The 18,907-nt window shown below is 41.8% G+C and overlaps 1 protein-coding gene across 7 annotated transcripts in view; it reads right to left on the minus strand.

The window, feature by feature from the left end:
• CEP63 (centrosomal protein 63) overlaps nucleotides 1-18,907 on the minus strand; it is a 66,635-nt gene that overhangs the window by 17,931 nt on the left and 29,797 nt on the right. For 6 of the 7 annotated variants that reach the window (XM_075546896.1, XM_075546893.1, XM_075546892.1 and 3 more), the window contains 4 exons: nucleotides 17,395-17,508; nucleotides 10,631-10,864; nucleotides 10,249-10,388; nucleotides 9,340-9,477 (listed from right to left, as the gene is read on the minus strand). In XM_075546896.1, the coding sequence (XP_075403011.1) occupies nucleotides 9,340-9,477; nucleotides 10,249-10,388; nucleotides 10,631-10,864; nucleotides 17,395-17,508 (626 nt within the window). The remainder of the gene's footprint in view (nucleotides 1-9,339; nucleotides 9,478-10,248; nucleotides 10,389-10,630; nucleotides 10,865-17,394; nucleotides 17,509-18,907) is intronic. The other variant, XM_075546894.1, reaches the window with a different exon arrangement.

The raw sequence follows: 18,907 nt of genomic DNA on the forward strand, positions 1-18,907 counted from the left end.
GCTGATGTCAGAAATTTCCCACCAAGAGCTTAAACATCACCTTGCACCCCAAATTAAAATTCATTTCCAACTTCCTTATCACCAGAAGCAGCTATATCTAACTCAGACATTTGGACATGTTTTTAATTTCCGCATTTTCCTTTATTCTTTCTTTCTGCTTAAAATTTAAACTGGTTATAAAATTCTAAAGATAATAAAAATATAGTGATCTCCCCCCTTCCTGGCTGTACAGCAGTTAGGACATCGCAAGGATATGTAATTCCCCCTACACTGAAACTGCCAGAATCGCCTCCAGTAAAGAGCTTCATCCCATGCTGACTTTCTCATCAACTATAAGAACCTCAGGGACACCACACTTCTTATTTCATTGCTCCTTTTTCCGAATAAGATCTTTTTGCTCCTAAATTGATAAGCTTTACTGTCTGCCCATCTGTTATACTTCACCTCGCTCTCCCTTCATATCTGACCCTTGATAAAAAGTGCCTTCCTCTCGCGTCTAGCAGTGAAGGCTCAACACTCTCAGGAACCAGAGCAACATTAACCTCAACCCCTAACATTTATTACCTCAGCCTTCATGCCTCTGATCACTTTAGTACAGCTTATTCTCAATTCTTATCACTGGATGAAGAAGTTTTCTTTGCTGAAATGATACTTTAAATTGCTATCAAGTCCTTTAATACACATATTTTGTCTCTGACTGAAAATTCTGATTAAAATAATTTATTTTGCGTCTTAGCTCCTGTGTACTTTGCCCATCATCCTCTAGTTCTGTGATTAAGAGATGCTAATTGTCTGTATGGTTGCGGACAGTTCAATAAATACTTTCTAAACGTTTACATGTGTCTGTCAACATAGTCAACTTACCAAATATGCTACTATTCAAAACTCCCATCTTTGCAACACAAACTATAAGAATTATGCCATTTCCAGCTTTCTGGGATAATTTGTTCAAACTGACAGTCCATTTTTATACTTGCTTCTTAAAACAAACAAAAAATATCGTAAGCCAACACTGGTGTTTTTATCCATTTATTTCTGATTTGCCTATTTCTAAAAATCCAAGAATGTTTAGTTTCTGAAAATATCATTAAGGGATTACATATGCCAAACACTGAATTCAAGAGAGATGAATAATCAGAGATAATCTTTTCCTTCATACAGATGGGGAAATTGGGGTTTAAGAGGCCAAATCTCCTTGGTAGCACTGAAAATCATATACAAGAGTCAAATCTTCAGAAGCTAATGAGGACAGAGTAAAATATACATGAAAAGAATAATTAGTCCCATCTTAAAAGTCATATGGTATATTTCAAAGAATCCTGAATAAATTACAAGAATCTCAAAGGGGAACGCGCACTTCCCACTTAAAGATCACCAACAAACTCAAAGCCATGCCGTACTGCCATCAAGGCAGACACACAGATCAATGACGCACAGACGGGAGCTCTAGGGCCAAATGGCTGCTACTAGGAAACGTTAAGTCCAGCGAATGGTCCCGGGAACACGGGGTCTTCACCGGTGGCATAAAGAAGTAGGTCTCCCGCCTAGCACCACATACAAAAATTAACAAAATGAATTAAAGACCTAAATTTAAGAGCTGGAACTATCAAACTCCGGGAAGAAACAGACAAACAAGGGGATAACTTATTGGGACCTTGGATTTGGCAATCGTTTCTTAAATATATCACCAAAAGCACAGGCAACAATAAAACATTTTGATAAAATGGAATTCATCAAACTTTGAAAACTGGGCATCAAAGGACTTGATGGGGGAGGACATGAAAAAAGTGGAACCTTCAAGAATTGCTGGTGGGAATGTCAAACATTTAGCTGCTGGGGGAAATAGCTTTGTGTTTCTTCAGAAAGTTAATCAGAGAATTACCCAATGACTCAGCAACTCAACTCCGGACTCCATAACCAAAAAAACGGAAAGCGGGGATTCGAGTAGATTTATTTACACCAATGTTGTGAAGCATCATTCACAACAGCCAAAAGGTGGCAACAACTCACGTGTGCAACAAGAGTGGAATGGATCCGCAGAATGTATACATATATGCAATGGAGTATTACTCAGACACAAAGAGGAACGAAGCTCTGATACATTTTACCAAACGGATGAAATTTGAGAACACTAAGCTAAATAGAATAAGTCAGACACAAAAAGGCATTTATTGCATGGTTCTGCTTATATGAACGGTCTAGAATAGGCAAATTCATGGAGAGAGACAGCAGACAAAGCCGACCAAGGGCTGGAGGCCAGGGAGTGCAGGGAGTTACTTAATGTCTAAAATTACTGTTTGAGGTGATACTGTTCTGGAAATAGTAAGGACAGCTGCATAACACGTAGGCATCCCTAATGCATCACACGGAAAAAGCATTAAGGTTATGCATATCACTGCCACAAAATTTGTACTCATAATTAAGATTACTATAAGCATCAGTAAAATGTTTTGAGGAAAACTCAACTTTAAGTTATTTCCAATGTGAAAAAAAGCTTAACTTTTACATAATCTAAAAAGTTAACATGTACTTCATTAATTACAACAAAGACTTCAAGTATTCCAAAGTGAAAAAAGGAAGATGTGCTTCTGTCATATAGCTAGCTGTAAAGTCTATGCTTGTACCAGCTAGACCAGAGCACGTGCACAGGTGCAGATAAGAGCTGGAAGCACAGGGAGCCCAGGACCAATAAATGACAGCAGCCATACCAGGAGGGGAAGTAGAAGGGGAAAGTGTGGGGAGAGAGGGGGAACTCATCACAATGACCTACATATAACCCCCTCCCAGTGGAATAGACAACAGAGAAATGGGTGAATGGAGACATCGGTCAGTGTAAGAAATGAAAAAATAATAATTTATAAATTATCAAGGGATCTTGAGGGAGGGAGGGAGGGAGGGAGAAGGGGAGAAATGAGGAGCTGATACCAAGGGCTCAAGTAGAAGAAAATGTTTTGAAAATGATGATGGCAACAAATGTACAAATGTGCTTAACACAATGGATGGATGGATGGATGGATGGATGGATGGATGGATGGATGGATGGATGGATGGATGGATGTTTGGATGGATGGATAGATGGATTGTGATAAGAGCGGTATGAGCCCCCAATAAAATGAAACGTAATTAAATAGATTGTTTTTATTATGTGAATGAGAGAAGGGTAGTGTAAAGTATATCTTGAGTCGTTTTCTTCTCTATTTATATCTGTTTGCCAAGGTTGTGCACTCCTGTAAAGATTTTTTTAACCATTTGATTGTGATTTAAGTGAAAGTTGACAGAACAATTCATCAGTTCTACATGCTATAATTTAGATACATTTTGTTACAACTAAATCATTCCAATCCCCTCAATACAATGTTGCTTTTCTCACTTCCTCTCTGGGCTTCCTGTTTCTCCTGTCTATGGCTCTTTTGCTCTTTCTCCTTGAGTTCCATAGTAGGGTGAAGTTCCACTTTAGACCTGAGCACGGACTGGCAGGAGGGAGGTCCTCCACTCTGGCGCAGTGCTCTGGAGACTGCTGTTTGCAATTGTTCCCACGTGGCTTTTGATTTTCATCACTCTTCTTTCCTCCAAATGAGACCGATAGGTGTTCCTTAGATGGCTGCGCCTGAACTTTTAAGCCCCCCTGGCTGCTACTCAACAAAGCAAGATGTAGAACATTGTCTCTGTGAACTGTTACGCCAATTGACCTTGGTGTCCCCTGAGACTATGATTCTGCTTAAGGTATTTGTACTCATTCCCTTAAGGTATTTGGTTATATCTAAGAAGTTTTCATAACTTTGCCCCTAGAAAGAATGTTCTACTCATAGATATATTTTCAGCAAAAGTAAATATACCTACAAATTTACATACGTGTGTGTGTGTACTCTCCCACACCTGCTGTTCAGCCTGGGTGTCGAAGTGCCTACTCACACAGACTGCCATTATGACAGGACAGTCTATAACAGCAGTTGTCTCTGGTCCCTATCACTCTTGCAAACCTCTTAATATCTTACCCTGCCTCGACCAATCCTTCCTAACCTCCTTCTTACTGTATCTCTTTTGAAACATAAGAGATTTACCACCAAGTAGAGAGAGATGGGGAACGAGAGATGTCAAACCACATAAAGATGGACCAGGAGCACATGCTCAGGAGAGACAAGACCCTTCTCCAGAGCTGACAGATAGCCTTCTCCTACAGCAGGCACATAGAACTTCGACTGTTAGCCTCAACTGTGAGAAAATAAACGTGCTTGTTAAAGCCATCCACTTGTAGCATTTCTGTTATAACAGCACTTGATAACTGAGACAGTGTGTCTTTCTCTCTTTTTAAAAAAAATCACTTAAAAATCATTTTATTGGTGCCTCTTACTGCTCTTTTCACCATCCATACATACACCCATTGTGTCAAGCACAGTTGTACATTTGTTGCTATCATCATTTTCAAAACATTTTCTTTCTACTTCAGCCCTTGCTATAAACTAATCTCCCCCTCCCTCGCCCTCCCTCCCTACCTCCCTCATTAACCCTTGATAAGCTTTCATTTTTTTTCATGTCTTACACTGACCGCTAGCTCCCTTCACCCACTTTTCTGTTGTCCATCCCCCTGGGAGGGGGTTACATGTCGATCATTGTGATCGGTTCCGCCTTTCTCCCCCAACTTTCCCCTTCCCCTCCTAGTATTGCTACTCTCATTATTGATCCTGAGGGGTTTAACTGTCCTGGACTCCCTGTGTTGCAAGCTCTTGTCTGTACCAGTGTACATGCTCGGGTCTAGCTGGATTTGTAAGGTAGAATTGGGGGCATGATAGTGGCGGGGAGGAAGCACTGAAGAACTAGAGGAAAGTTGGATGCTTCATCGGTGCCATACTGCACCCTGACTGGCTCATCTTTTCCTTGTGACCCTTCTGTAAGAGGATGTCCAATTATCTACAGATAGACTTCCCCTCATTCACATCGATATGATTTTTTTCTTTTGGGTCTTTTTGATACCTGACACCTGATCCCATCAACACCTTGTGATCACACAGTCTGGTGTGCTTTTTCCACATGGGCTTAGTTGCTTCTCAGCTAGATGGCTGCTGGTTTATCTTCAATCCTTTAAGAGTCTAGATGCTATATCTTTTGATAGCCAGGCACCATCAGCATTCTTCACATTTCCTTATGCACCCATTTTGTCGTCAGCAGTTGTGTCAGAGAAGGTGAGCATTACAGAATGCTGGGTTATTAAAACAAAGTGTTCTTGTGTTGAGGGAGTAATTGAGTGGAGGCCCAATGTCCGTCTGCTGCCTTAATACTTAACAAATATATGTACATTGATCTACATCCCTATCATTATATATACTTACATATATACATACCTGTATTTAGACCTCTATAAATGTCCTTTGCCTCCCAGTTCTTTTCTCTATTTCCTTTTACTTTCCTCTTGTCCCACTATCATGTTCAGCCTTCCTTCAGGTTTCAGTAATTCCTTTCGGCTACATTGCCCTTGATCAAGCCCCACAAGGCATCCCCCTTCTCGTCATCGATTTTAGATCATTGTTGTTCCTTTGGCCCTGGGTCTGTTGACACCCCCCTTCGTTTCCCCTGCCTCGCCCTCTCCCGGACTAACTACTCTCTTAAACTAACCACATGCTTTTGGGCTTTTTGTTTATCTTATCATTAGTAATATGTATTATATACAATATTAATATGTATATGCTTAGATATAATATTTTCAAAGACAAATATAGGATTTATAGCTAATGATCATAAATAGCAATAATTTTTAAAATGAGGTATTCAACTTGCCATCAAAACCAACTTACAACTGAGTCATGAGAACAGCACGCCATCGATGCCGCAAGTGGCATAGGTATGGTACACGAATAAGTCAGAATTCAATCAAGATCCAGGGAAATGTCAAAAACCGCAAAGAGAAGGCGGATACCCCCTCGTCAGCTGTCACCCTGCAAGAGCAGTTGCAGTGAAGTAGCAAACAAGCACAGGTCTACATGACGATGATTCTAAACAGGTGAAAGGTGAAGAAGCCGACAGTGAACAAGGACTGTACAGAGACAATGAGCATCAACAATATGTTGAAGAATGGGTTTTGAAGGGGAACAGAGATAAGAAGAAAGATGATGAAGACGTGGGGTCAAAACCAAACCAAACCAATCCAACCCACAGCTGTGGAGTACATCAGCCTTATAACCACCGATTTCTAGGCGGCAGCCTTCATGGAAGCAGACTGACACATCTTTCTCCCTCAGAGCAGCTGGCCGGGTCAAACTGCCAACTTTTTGGTTAGCAGCCAGCACTTTCACCACTGTGCTTACTACTAGGGTTCCCAAGGAGGTGTTAGTACCTTTTTCCAAGATGGAAGATCTTTCCGTGGGATTTGTACAGTGGGAATTATTCACCAGAGAGGAAGGAACAGATGCTGCAGAAGAGAAAGGAACACACTGTAGAAACTCGGGACAGGTGCCCAGGTGAGTCTTAGGAGCATCCCCAGCTTAACTGGAACTGGCTATGGGCACAAATGCAGGCGGGTGGATAGATTTGGGATTGGAAAGATAGAACATTCTCTCGTCACTGCTTCCATTTTCCTAATGAAACAAGAAGCTAAGTCATTTGTGTGTGCTAAATTAAAAACATTCATTAACTGAGAATATTTATACTGCATGAAATTGTAGTGTTCTTGTAACAGAAATCTCACAGGCTAGGCTGTTGGAGACAGTTTAGGAGGCTATGAGTATGAATTCTGCATTCAAGGCTGCACCTCTGTAGGAAAGTGCTCTTTTTGCGGACTCCTGAGTAAGAGCCTGTCTCTTTCAGCTTTTGTTGTTCAGTTCCTTGGCATCTATCTTTGCCTTTTTGTCCTGGCTTTTCTCTGTGCCTAACATGGTGCACACTGCCACCAGCATGACTTTATCACCTCATAAGGGAGTGCTCCTTCCAAACAGGACGCAGGCACAGGGAAGTAATTCAGTTCACAACACTGATTTACATCGTTTATCAACAAGATCACAAAGTCAGCTGACCAACTTGCAAGTTTATAAAACCCCCATGATGTATGTATTACAGTTTGTTTATCCACTGACTGTTAATGGGCACTTAGGGTGTTCCATCTCCTTGCCACTGTGACCAATGCTGCAGCAAACGGGGGTGTGCACAGACTGCTGCACTGAGCTCTTATTTCTTAACATATAGAACTAGTCCTAGGATTACAGGACCATATGGGGCTTCTATTTCCAATATTTTAAGGAAGTGCCATGCCACTGTTCAGTGTTTATCCCATTTTACTGCAGTGTCCGAGTGCTTCAAGCTCTCCATACCTCACCACCATTTGTCGTTTCCTCTCTCTTAGTGTACTTCACTATGACTTCTGGGAGGAGATACATTCACTGCTTTGATTTGCCTCTCTCTAATGGCTCATGATGGAGAGTCATTTGTTCATGTGTTTATTGGCTGCCTGGGTATCTTTTTGAGAAGTGTCTATTCATATCTTCTGTCCACTTTTTAATTGGATTGTCTTTTTGTTGTTGAGCTGTTGTGGATTAGTCCCTTGTCAGATGTATCAGGGCCAATCGCCCTCCCCACCCCACCCCACCCCACCCCACCCCCGCCCAGTCTACAGATTCTCGAACTCTCTTGGACAGACCTCTTGACGTGCATGCTTCATATCCGGAGGTCTCAATCACGCAATTTATCTTCCACTGTCTGTGTGTTCTTGGTTATGTTTCATCACCTATTTATGCCATAATTCAGGAACCTTAGGTTTGCTTCTCTTTTGTCTTACATCTTTATAGTTTTACATTTTATATCAATCTTAAGTTGGCTTTTGTATGTGGTTTGAACTGTAAATCATTTCATTTATCTGCAAATGGTATCTAGTTTCCCTAGCATCCTGTTAATGAGACTGTCCCTTCCCCATTTAAAGGATCTGGGCAGTTGTCTAGGGTCAGTTGTCCATATGCGGGTCAATTCTGTTCCATCGATCTATGTGTCTGCCTTTGTACCAACACTAGGCTGATTTGACTAACAGGGCAGCATAGCAGGGTTAGAGATTAGAATGCCCAGCTCCTACTTTGTTCTTCAGCAGTCTCTTAGGCAGGGTCTTATCCAGGGCCTCTTTCCTTGCCATAAAAAGCAGTGACTGTTTTCCATCTCTTTAAAGATATTGATGGAATGAGGACCACAACTACATTGTATCTACAGATTGCTTTGGGCACTATTAACCTTTTCTCCATGTAAGTCTTCCATTTGTTAAGTCTCTTTGGGTTTATTGGAGTGGTGCTTTGTGGTTTTGTTTTATGAGATATTTTGTATCTCTAGATGAGTCCTCAGCATTTTATCTTTTTGGTAGCTATTGTACATGGTGTGTGTTATTTACCTGAATTTATTTTTCAGCGTTCTCTTCTGACTGATTTTTTTATGTTGATCTCCGACACTGACACTTTGCTGAATCTTTCTCCTAGTGCCAACAGCTTTCTTCCTGAGTTTCTGGGTTTTCTATCTATGCATCATAAGTATATATCATATCTATATATGTATCAAACTGGAATATTTTTACTTCTTCCTTCACCAATTTGGAGGACTTTCATTTCTGTTTCCTGCCTTGTTGCTCTGGATAAGATTTTCCAGACAAGGGTGAATAGCTGTGGCGACAGGCTCCGATTATCTAGTTCCTATTTGCAAGGGAAACAGTTTCAGTTTCCCTCCACTGAGGGCCCTCTCCTGATCCAGAGGAAAGAAGAGTAAGGAAAAGGCTCGGGGAAACTATCAGTCCACACTGCTCCAGTACCCGGAGTCCAGAAAACTAAATGGCACCTGGCTACTACTACCAACCACTCACACTGGAACCACAGAAGGTCTTGGGCAGAATGGGAGAAAAATGTAGAACAAAATTCAATATAATAAAAAGGACTGGGCTTGCTGCTCTGATACAGATGGGTGGAACCCCCAAGACTATGGCCCTCAGGCACCCTTTACACCTGCAACTGAAACCACCACCGGGGATCACCTTGTAGTGAACAGTAACATGGCTGAGGGCTATACTCTTCAGAATCATCAACCACACAAAACCAAATGGGCAGCGTCTGCCTGTAAACAAAGGCTGGAAAGCGGGACGAGGCATGAAGAAAGGGCGAATGGAAGTGGGGAGTCCAGGTGAAAGGGGGGTGAGTATTGTTAGACGGAAGAACTGTAATTTAATGTATATTAAGGTTCTAAAACAAAACGTGTATAAATTGTTCAGTGGAAAACTAATTTGCAATTAATTTGCTCTGAAAACTTTTACCTGAACCACAAAAATAATAAAGTACTAATACAAAAAAAGAAGAAGAAAGTTTGTGAAGTCCGCATACAATTATCTACCTGCCTTCAAGACGAGTCACCTCTGCCTGCAGAAGCTCCTCACTAGTGTGGGTGAAATCCAGCTGCGAGAGCACATGTGCTAAGTCCCCCGGCCCTTGGCAGTGGCACCTCCTTTCTGACTGAGGCCCCTCCGGTGGCCTAGGGAAGGACAGAGATGACTGTCAAACACACCCTTTGAATCTTGGAACGAGTCAGTTTGGCTCCTGTTTGAATTAAAGAACACTGGGAACGTAAACAGAGAAGAGACGGTGCTTCTCAAAACAGGCAGCAGCACCTTCCTCCTTGCTCACCTGGGATTTGCCTTGCATTTCCAGACAGAAGGCAAAGCATAAAGACAAAAACATTTAGTTGACACTTTCAGTCTTGAGCCAAAGAAACTACAGTTGCCAAAAAGCCACAGAAGAGGGGGCGTTCTGGCAACAATAAAAATGTATCAAAGAAGAGGGACGTTCTGGAATCAATAAAAATGCATACCAGACTTAAATCAAGTAAAGGGCATACACATAACTACTCCTATTGCTTTCCACTTCAAACACCTCACATTAATAATTAGGTATGCCACGAAATTAGTTTTAGGAATTTTTAAGGGGTTATCTCAATGATTGGATAGTAATCGATAACAAGACATTGCTCAGCACCATCTACTTCAAAGAAAAAGGGCCTTCCAGAAGATGACAACTAACTTCCCTCTGTATCCTCCCACGTAGTTTCCAGTGACGGATCGAGAGATCTAAACAGGGTGTAGGGGGAAACTAACCACACCAAACTTTATAATACTACGAAAATTCAAGGCAGAAATGAGATATCCACAATACAAGCAAATGAAAAATTACAAATGGACAATATTAAAAGTGGTGCCCAATGCCAAACCATAGAGCAGCCACGATCAGTGTGTAACATTTCACGTACCTTGTGATTTCGACTGGGTGCTGAGTGTCAGTCGCCCGTAGCTTTGCTTGTAGCTTCTCCTTTTGAAACCTTGCATCGCGGATCAAATTTTCTTGAGACTGAACTGTTGCCTTCAATTCTCTCTTCTCTTCCCGCAAAATCTGTGCCATATTCAGAAAAAAAGCATGCATTGTTGCAAATTTTCTATTGCGTGAAGAAAGGATTCTAGTGAGTCTGCCGGGAAATAACAGGCTTAGCATTCGCATGGCTATCGATATTTGATCCACCAGCAGAGTGGGGAAGAAAACATAACGTTTCAAAAACCTACTTTTAGTCTAATTATTCTCTTCTGTTAAAACATTCCTAGCCACAGTTTCCCAATTTTAGTAAACGTAAAACACACCTCTAACATTTTTTCAGATTCTTTCAGCTCTTCCTCTTTTCGCCGCTGATCCTGCAGCACACTCATATTGGTTCCGACCAAGTCGTTGACTTTAATGGTGAGGCGCTCTATCTCCATCTCATTAGCACAGATGGTGTCGTTGGCCCGCTCCAGCTTACTGCTAAGGTGCTGTATTTCTGACTGGCTGGACATTTCCATAGACTCCAATTTCTGTTTCCGATTGGCAAGCTGAGCCTAAATATCCGTAAAGTACCACGAAGTAAAGGTGAAATGCTAGAAGAATAAGCTAAGCATAAGGACAACTAAAACAAAACTGAGCTTCATTTTTATGAACGCGTACAGTGTGAGTTTACCCAAAGCATATAGTAAATACTTTGAGAAGGGGTCATAAGAACTGAGAAACAAAGGGACTCCTCAGAGATGTTCTGAAAAGACAGCTGCTTCATGCTGCCTGCTCGTGTCGGAGTTCCATACGGGAAGACTGGAGGCACCTACTAGTTTACTATAAGGCCAACACTATAATGCATCAGCCTACATTTGATGAAAACTCAGAAATTCAATTTAAAAATCACTGAACATCATCATTTTCACAGTTCAAATATTACTCCCTGCCCCCCAAACTCGAACATATTATATGTAGTCATTTATTCTGTTTCAACATCTTCTCAGACACACTCTAGACACACATTAGATGATTCTAATTGAGTACGACATACTGTGTAAATTGGGGAGCGAGGAATGCACTGTGGATTATGGTTCACAGATGAAGAGCGTACTTAGAAAGAAGTAGAGATGGTTCTATCAATTTTTGGACATTCCTTCAACTAAAAGATTTAATCAATCTAGCACTTATCAAATTCATCTAATTCAATAACATATCTACTGAAGTAAACACAAATTAACCTGCGTGAGCTACCGTCTCCTAGAGCTGAGCTTAGTTCCTGAAGACCGGTAATTTTTAGGGCATGTCTCCCAGCTCTCCTGGCTTTTCACGCCCAGCATTCTAATATTCACTGGCTCTACTGCAGGATCCAGACAAGTGCTTCATCCACACTTTGAATACAAACAACGAAGGAACAAATGTGCTTTACACAATTGACGCGTGTATGGATTGGGATAAGAGTTGTATGAGCCCCCAATAAAATGATTTAAAATAGTAATACAAAATCTTAATGTGGCTTTTTTGAGCTATAAAGATTTTTTAAAGTGTTGTATAACAACAACAAAACAAAACAAAAAACAGATTCATCTTATTATAAGTATTTCTAAAGACACACAAGTTTATCTTAAAGATTTAGGTAGGAAAATCTACCTGTAACAGATATAAATATTTAATAGTACATGACCAACATTCTTACACTGCTGACATACAGCTAGAGCCAAGCAATGCCTGTAAACCAGAGAAGGGTGGGCTCACAGGACAGCGGCAAAGGCACACACCATGCTTGTAGGGATAACAACAGGTCAAGATTTTGGTGTAAAGATCCAAAACTTTTACCGGATACTTTGAATATGATGAAAGAAGGATATCACCAAAGGTTTAGAATCACATGCTAGGCATGTAATTACCTCCAAGGTTTTTAAATACAAAATAATTTCCCCCCAAGAGGAACTCTTACAGCACCCACATCTTGTGCAGAGTAAATACGCCCTGAGACTGGGGGAGGGGGAGAGGGAAGAAAGGGCTGGGGCCCAGATGCTGCTCCTCCTCCACCTCAGCTTAACCTGCACAGCGGCCCAGTATACATCCAAGGAGCCTGGAAGGTTGGCCGGGCAGTCTGAAAGCCATTGCTCAAATAAGCACTCACAATGAAAAACAATACTTAACTGTCAAACACTAACATTGATTTTACACTTTAACACTACTCAGCTGAGCAGATGCCAACTAATGGCGACCCTGTATGGGGTTTCTGAGGGAGTAAATGTTTATAGAAACAGATAACCTCATGTTTCTCCCTCAGAGTGGGTGATGGGTTTGAATTGCCAACCTTGTGGTTAGCAGCAGCCCATCGCCTAACCGACAGCACCACCAGGGCACTCTAGTTAAGGTACGCTCTAATCAGACAGCAGCCGAATCAGAGCAAGAGTAGGAAAAGGATTAGAGATCGGGGTTGAAATCACACCCTCCTCTTGTTTTGTGGTGTTTCAAGTAAAGAACATTCTCAGAGATGAGTAAGAACAACGTGATGGGGCAATAGGGAAGTTTCATTTCCCAAAGGATCCCATAATGAAGCAATGGCCACTGCAGGCAGCAGTCCCTTTCCAAGCTCCCCAGCAGTGTCAACTCCAATTCTGTCAGCAGTTAAAACCATTAAGGGCAAAGCTCCCAGTGAGAACCTCTTAGCGCCCATCCATTTACGTCCCTATAAGCTTTTACACAGTAGGTCTGAGCCAACTCAATGAACTCTGTCATAATTCTACAGAGACAACAGATTAACATTTGAATTAAGACCATTCCTTTTCTGCATAAATTGTGGCTGAAAATGACACTTTAAAAAATACACACAAATAGACTTAAAATTAACTTCAGCAATAGCTTTTAGTTTATCCAAATACTTAAAAAGGAAAAAAATATAACTCAATCTCTATTTTTCTCATTATCATTTAAGAACTAAATATTTTAATTTTGCGTTGTCTTAATATTTGTTCTCCAAGATTTCAAGTACTTTCAAAAAGTTCTCCAAGTACTTCTTTAATAAGGCAAAGAGGAAGGTAAGCAGTTTCTTACCTTCTCAATACACACAGGATCTCAAAACTTTCACAGAAAAGCCATATTATGAAAAACCTAGGAAACAGTTTACAAAGATTGTTGCGCCTGAAAAAAATGGCATGGGCCACTTCTGAGAAGGAGAATTCAAAGGCACCTCTGTTCAAGGTGACTCCTTTGAGGCAGAGGTCAGACAAGCTGCCACCCTCCAATTTTCATGATCTGATTCTGACACCAATTTCCCCTCCCACAGCGGTCTCCTCTGCGGAGCTCAATAACCTGTCGCAATGGCAAAACAGAACTCACATAAAACACTCAAAATTATGGGGTTTACAAGCAAATTTTACAGGTTACAAATAGGGATAAAAAATGATAGTTCTTCTGTCAATAGCAATGCCTCTTCTCAACTGGCAAATAAGTGTGTGTGTGTGTGTGTATGTGTGTGTGTGTGTGTGTACCTCTTAGTCACAGGTCCCTGGGCCTCTGTCTCCCCTGTCTGGCGCCCCTGGTGCCTCTGCCACTTCAGGAGGTTCCCACGCTTGCTCTACTAGTGGCTCTCCTTTCTTGACAGCATGGGATTCCTCTCTCTTCCTGCTTCTGAGACGGCTCACTTGTTTACCCAGCAAAATGGCCAAATTGACCAAACCTCGAGTCTTCTCAATCATTTTATTTGCCTGATCCCAGCCAGTCATTTGGTGGGAGCTAGAAAGACTATGAAATAAAAAGCCACACCAAGTAATTTCACTCCATTGCAGGCCAACTTCTGGCACTTCGAGCTATTGTTCCTTTCGTACATGAAGAATTAACCACTCCCCTCTTTCACAAGGACAGGGACCTTGGAAGAACTATGCGGTAAGCAACGATTACATGAGCAAACCCACCAGCTGCTCTCCTTGGGAGAAAGATGGAACTATCTGCTCCAGCAAAGATTAAACACGAGAATCAATCAATCAATGTCAGTGGGTTGGTTTTAGTCTTCTCTTTCACTATTACATCTACGATTAGTTTTCCAATCACAATAACCCTGGCAACAATCACTCACAACTATCAGCATCTTTCCCCACCATCGCTTCCCCAGAACCATCAGGAAAAGGAGACTGGCGGTTCAGTGGGGATCCAGCCTTGTCCCATTCAGTTTGGCACTAAATACAGTCACCTACGGTTATAGGCCAGCCTCTTTATGCCTTTTCACTCCTTATTTTAGATAGCCAACATCTAAGGTGCCCATCCTTAGCATCCCCATACTGTGAGGACACAGCATTTTCCTTGGTGTAAAGAACCTTTATTTCTGGGGCTTCAAGTAAATATGGTAAGTAGGCTTTGTGTCCATAGGCTCGGCCAGCATTGTCACTGGTTTGGCAGATAAGACTGAGTAATCCCCATGAAGTGACTCAATACGGTGCAATGAACTCTATAGTGGCATCTGGATGAATAGCCAGCCAATCCGTGCTAGGATCCGGGTGGGCTGCAACTCCCTCCCTCAGATCACAGCCCTCATCAGGCACTGAAAGACATTTACCAATTCTCCCACGCTTTCCATCATTGGTCAATGACGACCTATCCAGTAACCAAATTAACATGCAAATGTTGACTAGAGTCGGACTTGAACATTCAACTGTAAAGGCGTATTCTGTATAGAACTGAGAAAATGTTAATAAACCTGATATTAAATATTAAGATGTTATTCTTTGTTCTGTTAAAATGATGCTGGTGTCTTATAGTTTTTGTTCTTAGCGCTCACCTGCTGGGAGACAAGGGGACACTACAATTTACTTGGTAAGAAGCCACCAAGCCAAGCCCACAGCCACTGAGTAGATTCCGACCATAGCAACTCTGTCTCGGGTTCCTGAGACTGTGCATCTTTATGGCAGCAAGCGGCCTCATTTTCTGAGGAGCAGCTTTTGGGTTTGAACTGATAACCTTACAGATAGCAGTCCAACAGCAAAAGTAAAAAGAAGAGATAAAACAAGAATGGTAAGATGGTATCTACAAACGCTGAGTAGCAGCTATGAAAAAGTTATTTCAAAAGATTTAACTTTATCAAATTTACTAAGGAAAGAGATGAAGAAATACATTTACAAGTTATACTCTTATTTTTGTCTGAACAATGAGAACAGCTTTAAAAAAAAGTATTGGAAAAGCAAGTCAAATAAAATCTACTCTGAGTAAGGAAAATAAATGTTGGCTTTTTAAAAACCTCTTATTCTAGTCTTCGTAAAATTATGGTAAATAAAAATCTCATTTTCCCAAACAATGACATTTTAATTAAACTAATTTAAAAGAAGAATCTGTAATCAATAATAAGAGCACTCTAAGGATAATAACTGAGAACTGTGAAAATTAAGATTCAATTTGCTTTTTTGCCAGTGTGAAGACTACCATTAAAATCTAACAATACCTTAGAGCTCTTTATACTTGTCTAGTTGCTCAGCATCCAGGAAAACCCTGGCTAGGCATTCTGGGATTGCAGTGGCTTGCTCTGGCTGCACAATTTGCTGCCATCTAGAAAACAAGGGTCTCTTCCCGAGGTTGCTGAGGGCCCTCTGACATTCTGCGGGAAGTCACTCACAGCTGAGCCACTGGTGGTACTTCACCAGGCATCTGGTGTTTCAAAAGGGCTACGAAAAGTCAATATATTATTGGGCCTCAAAGCAGCAAATACACAGACTGTAAAAAAGCAACTCTCTCTAGCTCTCCTAGCTTATCCAGTCTGGTTCTTCTTTCTGTAAAAGTGGGATAACTACTTACTGTGACACAAACAGCTATCATATGCAAAATCCATCTAGAACACTGGCTCTCAACCTTTGGGTCGTAGCCCCTTTGGGGGTCAAATGACCCTTTCACAGGGGTCGCCTGATTCACAACAGTAGCAAAATTACAATTATGAAGCAGCAATGAAAATAATTTTATGGAGAAAAAAAGAAAATAATTTTATGGTTGGGGGGTCACCACATGAGGAACTGTCTTAAAGGGTCGCAGCATTAAGAAGGCTGAGAACCACTGATCCAGAAGCTTTGAAATGGTATCTAGCACATAATGGGATGTCTTGTACATCCATTTCCCTTTATGTGCTCGCTAAATTGAAAAAGTAAACCAAAACCAAACTCACTGCCATCAAGTCAATTCTGACTCAGTGACCCTGTAAAACAGTGTAGAACTGTTCTGGTTTCTGAGGTTTTAATTCTTTATGAGAGCCGAAAGCCTCATCTTTCTACAGCCAAGGGGCTGGTGGTTTCAAACTGCTGACCTTGTGGTTATCAGTCCGAGGCATAGTCCACTATGCCGCCAACATGACTCTTTGTTTTAAGAAAAGATATTCCTATATCAGATGTCTATTTTTGTTTTTGTCTTAAGTCAGTAGTTCTTCATATAAGAAAAGCTTCTATAAGAACTTTATACTCCAAAAGGGTCTGTTCCTGAAAACACAAAGCTGGTGTTTTTATTGACATATACACGGCTACAGCGTGAGCCTCTCAACATCTCTGCTCAAGCAGGCAGACCAGCTGAAGTGCCATAGCCTGGACACCCTGGCTACCAGTACCAGACCCAGAGACTAGAGCAAGACACACAGAGGAAGAAGGCCAACGCAAGAACCAGAGCTGACAGAGACAAAGAGAAATAAATAGAAGAGGCGAAAGCGAGAGAAGGGGCGGGGGGCAAAGTGAGAACATGGAAGGAAGGAAGATCAGGAAAGTGAGTATGAGAGTGTAAAACAGTGACAGAGAAGAGAGTGCGAGAATAAGGGAGTCGTGAGGGAACAGGAAACAAGTGAAGGAATAAGCAGGCATAAGGTCAAGAGAGTGGCTGTGAGTCACGGCGCAAATGTATGGGAATCTGGTGCCCGGCAGCCATGGTGGGTGGTGGGGAAGAGACGTTGAGGAGAGGCTAACGAGGATACACTGTAAGTAGAGAAGAGCAGCTTCCCACATAGAAAGAGAGAAGGGTGAGGAGAGAGGAGCTGGAAGAGTCTCACTGGCCCCGGGAAGCTGCATGGAAGTCATTAAGATGTCATCAAAATTTACCTGCCTCCATTACTTTTCCAAGGTCAGAAACCTACCTGAATGATCTCTGATTGTTCAGCCAGGGCCTTCCTTTGTGCCTCCAGAGAAGACACCTGTTGCTGATAAATCAAGCGTTGCTTCTCCCAGTCCAGTGATTTCTGCCGAAATTCCTGAAGAGGCAATTAAGGTACTTAACTTGAGTGTGTGTCCCTTATTGTCACTGCTTCCTAGATCCATGTTTACCGTAACCGTTCTCCATGTCCCTGGGTACACACGTACTTTCCTCCCAGCAGGAATCCCATCACTTACTTACCTGATAGAAAGGCGGCCTGCTACAGAATCCCTCACACACTGAGCTCCTCAGACAGCTCTCTTTCTAAGCTGAATACCCTCCTGGTGAAAAGTGACGCACAGATGCTTACATCTGGGTTCAAGATGATCTTCACAGATTTGCTGCCACCTAAGGGCTGCTATGATTTTCTAGTGATTTTTCTCAAATTGATGGCAAGATAACTATACTGTCAAAATGTGATTACAGATAATCCCTTGCTCTCTACATTCTTGAGATCCAAACCGAAGAATGAGGCAGATTCGAGTATATTTTCAGATACATTACTTGGTCGTCCAAGTCTTACTTCTCAGTATCTGAAACTCAAACAGGCGTAGATAATAGAAAAGTGAGCACACCCACATTTTTGCTATCTCAGTAGAAGGACTGGAAAAAGAAGGGAGCATTGTATTAAATTTTAAGATACTGAGATACTGTAGTCCAAAGTCAAGCAATTAAAAATATCTCACAATGACTTCAAATTGCATGATCAAGAAATGAGGGCAATCGTTATGATAATGGGGCAAAGTAAGGGGAATGAAACTCAGTTTACCGGTGCCCACTAGGACTCAACTCCAGACCTCCCCTGTTCTCCAGGGCACTTACTCTCAGGTTTCTGATACTCATGCACATTCATTTGTTCATTCATCCATCTAGCCTACTAGATGCCACTATTCCTTGGGGCAGGAATACTACATTTTACAAAACAAAATCCCCTTCCTCAATTGGGGGGCAACAGACAACACATTCATTGTAGAACATTAAATGGCAATGGGTATTTTGGGGAAACAGAACGTGCTGTGGTCAACTTGCAGGAGGCCATTTTGAGAAGGGATGGTGGCAAGGAGCAAATGACGTTGAAAGCAACACCTGAACATGGGGACAGTCACACTGTTCCAGGCAGGGGGAGGGCACCTAGTGGACGCATCCTGGTGTGGTTTGGGAAAAGCAGTGAGGCTAGTGAGGTGGGAGCAGCGTGGGCACACGGGAAATGAGGAGGAGACACGGCTAGAGAGCTACCGGAGCCAGCCTGTAAAGCCTCAGAACAACTCCAAGTGCCAGAGCAGACCTGCCGTGTGTTGCTCCTGGCTGTAGTCTTTTCATGAGAAGGAACTTTACCGTTTGGGCAGAGAAGTACTATTAAATAATGTTATAATTAAACAGAACCATTCCGGCGGTTATGTGACAAAAGAAAACGCAAGGGTGACTCCCAAGTTTTAGGCTTGAGCGAGCTCAGGAAT

This window comes from Tenrec ecaudatus, chromosome 4, assembly GCF_050624435.1.
Source record: "Tenrec ecaudatus isolate mTenEca1 chromosome 4, mTenEca1.hap1, whole genome shotgun sequence".
Lineage (NCBI taxonomy): Eukaryota > Metazoa > Chordata > Mammalia > Afrosoricida > Tenrecidae > Tenrec > Tenrec ecaudatus.